The 4663-nt window shown below is 44.6% G+C and overlaps 1 protein-coding gene across 1 annotated transcript in view; it reads left to right on the top strand.

The window, feature by feature from the left end:
• Window positions 1-1180: 1180 nt before the first annotated feature.
• The window catches only part of mgat4b (alpha-1,3-mannosyl-glycoprotein 4-beta-N-acetylglucosaminyltransferase B), a gene marked incomplete at its 5' end in the record, with an annotated part of 14391 nt that continues 10908 nt past the window's right edge, over window positions 1181-4663 (top strand). Inside the window, 3 exons of the mRNA XM_034883398.1 lie at window positions 1181-1339; window positions 3384-3430; window positions 4200-4313. Of these exons, the coding sequence (XP_034739289.1) occupies window positions 1181-1339; window positions 3384-3430; window positions 4200-4313 (320 nt within the window). The remainder of the gene's footprint in view (window positions 1340-3383; window positions 3431-4199; window positions 4314-4663) is intronic.

Genomic DNA, 4663 nt, shown 5'->3' with positions numbered 1-4663 from the left:
GTGTTTGTGTTTGTGTGTGTGTGTGTGTGTGTGTGTGCGTGCGTGCGTGCAGTCAGCTGTATTTATGATGCACTCTGAGTTAAACGGGTTAGTCGGACAGAAAGTGTTTTATGGTGCTGCAAAGAACAGAGAGATAAAAATCAAGAGAGGAAAGGAAATTATATCTATATCTGTGTGTGTGTGTGTGTGTGTGAGAGTGAGAGAGGGAGGGAGGGAGAAAGAGAGGGAGAAAGAGAGGGAGAGAGAGAGGTCTGATTTATATGTAAAGCGAACAGGCTCAGCATAAGTGTTTTTCCTGGAGCATTAAGGAGAAAAAATACATATTAAATAAACAAAGAAACAAGGAAAGCAGATAAATAACAATAGTGTGTGTTGTTATCTTATTTTCACACTCTGTCTCAGTTTATATTTCTAATTTGTCAGTTAAAAACTGTAATTTAAATAAAACCACCAACAAGCTAAAGGAGAGATGATGCCACTGGAGAGCTTTTATTGTGAAATCTCTGCAGGAAGGAAGAGACCGTTAGAAGAGCTTCATAGTGAACAAAAGAACAGGAATCAAGTTGTCTTTCACCACTCTGGTCTGGTTGAAATAAACTCCTAATTCACCCATTGAGACACATTTAATTTAATTTATGCTAAAGATCTTTGATCAGCCAAAATGTTTTATTGTTAAAATTATTATTATTGTTATTATTATTATATAAACTACTGCTGGTATTTCCAATTTCCCAAAAGGAGAAATGCTGCTCTATACCCGCTAAAAGTAGTGATTATTTACATGGAGTCTGGTGGAGATATGCTGCTCTATACCCGCTAAAAGTAGTGATTATTTACATGGAGTCTGGTGGAGATATGCTGCTCTATACATGCTAAAAGTAGTGATTATTTACATAGAGTCTGGTGGAGATATGCTGCTCTATACATGCTAAAAGTAGTGATTATTTACATGGAGTCTGGTGGAGATATGCTGCTCTATACACACTAAAAGTAGTGATTATTTACATGGAGTCTGGTGGAGATATGCTGCTCTATACACGCTAAAAGTAGTGATTATTTACATGAAGTCTGGTGGAGATATGCTGCATCCCATAATGTTTACTTTCACAGAGAATTTTTTACTGTTATTTCTACATTACTGCCTTTGACATTCTCTCTTATGTTGACTTCCCTTTAATAGTGTGTGTGTGTGTGTGTGTGTGTAGTTTCCATAGTGATGGGCGTTCCCAGTGTGAAGAGGGAGGTCCACTCCTACCTGACGGACACGCTCACCTCTCTAATGTCTGAGCTCAGCCCGACCGAGAAAGAGGACTGCGTCATCGTCGTCTTCATCGCAGAGGTGTGTGTGTGTGTGTGTGTGTGTGTGTGTGTGTGTGTGTGTGTGTGTGTGTGTGTGTGTGTGCGCGTATGCGCGCGTGCGTGTATTGGGGATAATTGTCTGTGAGGGTGTGCGTTGATGCATGCTTCCTAAAGGTCAGTGGTTTAGTTAATGGACCCCAAGAAACACACACACACACATAGAGTCGTTGTTTAACATCTGTGCTAATGCTAACTCCATAACTGCAGCAGCAGGGAATTAAATCAATGTGTGTGTATGTGTGTGTGTGTGTGTGTGTGTGTGTGTGTGTGTGTGTGTGTGTGTGTGTGTGTGTGTGTGTGTGTGTGTGTTTGTGTGTGTGTATGTGTGTGTGTGTGTGTGTGTGTGTGTGTGTGTGTTGAACCTCTCAACTAGGGCTGCAACTAACGATTATTTTCATTGTCTTAATCTGTGGATTATTATCTGGATGAACGGATTAGTTGTTTTTTTTTCTCTAAAAATGTGGATCAGTGTTTCCCTAAAAGCCCGAGACGACGTCCTCAAACATCTTGCTTTGTCCACAACTCAAAGACATTCCCAGAGGAGAGAAGAGACTAGAACATATTCACATTTAACAAGCTGACATCACACAAGTTGACCTGTTTTCAACATTGCAGCTCTACTCTTATCTGCTATTCATCTCACTTGCTTCCTGTCTGCACCTCTCAGCGCCAATCTCATTGGTTCCTACTGAATACTTGTACTTATATTAAAATACTTCACAAATACACTGTTATATGTTGAAAACAAGACTCTGTCGTTTACTGAAACCGATGCTTGCTGTTAGCCCTGGAAAACCAGGGTCTGGCATCGAGTAATGAGAGTAATGACCAAGCGGGCATTTGATAATCTGACTTGCAAACCATTGGATAACACTATCACAACAAAACACATGGGTTGACGTATCCATAGCCCCGTACGCTTAGCTACCAGCGGAGCTAACTTGTAGATTAGACTGTTGTCATCTGGTCAACTCTCCTCTGACCCCGCCCGCATCATATACACAGATGTGATTGGTGCAGCTCTCCTCTGGCCCCGCCCACATCATATACACAGATGTGATTGGTGCAGCTCGGCTCTTGCCCGCCTACATCATATACACAGATGTGTTTGGTGCAGCTCTCCTCTGGCCCCGCCCACATCATATACACAGATGTGATTGGTGCAGCTCGGCTCTGGCTCCGCCCACATCATATACACAGATGTGATTGGTGCAGCTCTTCTCTGGCCCGCCCACATCATATACACAGATGTGATTGGTGCAGCTCGGCTCTGGCCCGCCTACATCATATACACAGATGTGATTGGTGCAGCTCGCCTCTGGCCCCGCCCACATCATATACACAGATGTGATTGGTGCAGCTCGCCTCTGGCCCCGCCTATATAATTATCCTTGGAGGGGACACGTACCCCCTGCAGTCCTCCAAAGTACCCCTAGGAGTACACGTACCCCCTGCAGTCCTCCAAAGTACCCCTAGGGGACTAGTCTTCTCCAATCTGCCTCATACAATCCCTACAAAGATGTCAACTGTCCCCTTCATGGGTGGAAAATAAAGAGGAACTTTCAGCGTCAGCAGAAACAGAAGAGCTCTCAGTAAATGTTAGAGAAGCCTCATCATGGGGCTGCAACTGCTCCTCGTTAACACTAAGCTCCACCCGGCTGGCACGTCCAGGACGCCAAAACAAACCACAAACAAACTCCGCAGAGAGAGATTCAGTTCGGCTGTTGGGAAACCGTGTGTGTGTGGGTGGGTGGGTGGGGATCTGTGTGCGTGTGTGTGTGCGTGTGTGTGTGTGTGTGTGTGTGTGTGTGTGTGTGTGTGTCCTCACAGCAACCTGTAGCCACATGATTGGGTCCCAGAAGGGAAACCCATCTGGGCCCTGATTGGCCGAGCAGGAGGCTGAGTTCTGATGTCATCGATTGCTTAAGTTGTTGTTGATGTTCAAGTGTGTGAATCTAAAGTAGTTTTTTCTCTGTGTGTGTGTGTGTGTGTGTGTGTGTGTGTGTGTGTGTGCCTGCCTTCAGGCTGACCAGCAGTACGCCAGCAGTGTAGCCGACAACCTGAAGCGCCTGTAAGTGTCCAAAGCTGCATGATGGGATGCCGTTTCTACGGAAACCGGTCTTTCCTTTCTGTGTGTGTTGTGTTGTGTTGTGTTTGATGTCGGCTCGTACACGGCAGCTATTTGATCTCTGCTGTGTGTGAACAGCTGTGTCTGTGGGCGCTGTTGTTCCCTGCACGCAGTCAACGTGCAGAGTTATTCATTTATCACACACATGCACAGACACACACACACACACACATATTCAAACACTTACATACATACACACACACACACACACGGACATACACATATATATTCACACACACACACCCTCAGCAGCAGATAAAACAAAAAGAAAGAAAGTGTGATTCCTTCCCTTTTTTTCACACATACATACACGAACGGACACACACACTTACACACACACACACACACACACACATTTATGCACACACACACAGCCACGGCAGCAGGTAAAACAAAAACAAAGAGTGTGATTCCTTCCCTTTTTTGTTTGACTTCATTCATTTCATTGTTTACCCTTTCATCTACATCTTTTCTTTTTTACATCCTCGTTTCTTTCCTTTGTCCTGATTTATCCTCATTTTCTTTCCTCCTTCCTTTTCCTTCCCTTCCTCCTCTACCCTCTTTCGTTCCCCTTCCTTCCCTCCTCACACCAACACCTTTTCCTTTCCTTTATCCTGCCGTCCCAGTTTGAATTAGCTTTATTAACCAGCCGTGTTAAGACGTGACGATGTATATATGATGTAATCTAATGAGAGATGTTTCTGTGGGTCAGTTTTCCAGCAGAGATCCAGTCGGGTCTGTTGGAGGTCGTCTCGCCGTCCGTCCACTTCTACCCCGACTTCTCCCGCCTCCGGGAGTCCTTCGGAGACCCAAAGGAGAGAGTCAGGTAGGTGTGTCTGTAGGTGTGTGTGTGTTTATAGAAGTGTGTGTGTGGAGGGGTGTGTGTGTGTGCTTTATAGGAGTGTGTAGGGGTGTGTGTGTGTGTTTTTATGGGAGTGTGTGTGTGTGTGTAGGGATGTGTGTGTGTGTGTATAAGAGTAACCCTGTGTGTCTGTTTGTGTGTATGAGTAGCTGTGTGTGTGTGTGTGTTTGTGTATGTGTATAGGAGTGTGTGTATAGAAGTTGCTGTGTGTGTGTGTGTGTGTGTGTGTTTGTATAGGAGTTTGTGTATGTGTATAGGAGTGTGTGTGTAGAAGTAGCTGTGTGTGTGTGTGTGTGTGTGTGTATGTGTGTGTT

The sequence above is a fragment of the Etheostoma cragini genome, chromosome 10 (genome assembly GCF_013103735.1).
Source record: "Etheostoma cragini isolate CJK2018 chromosome 10, CSU_Ecrag_1.0, whole genome shotgun sequence".
Taxonomy (NCBI): Eukaryota; Metazoa; Chordata; class Actinopteri; order Perciformes; family Percidae; genus Etheostoma; species Etheostoma cragini.
The sequence above is the reverse complement of the archived record's forward strand: the minus strand, read 5'-3'. Positions and strand labels throughout refer to the sequence as shown.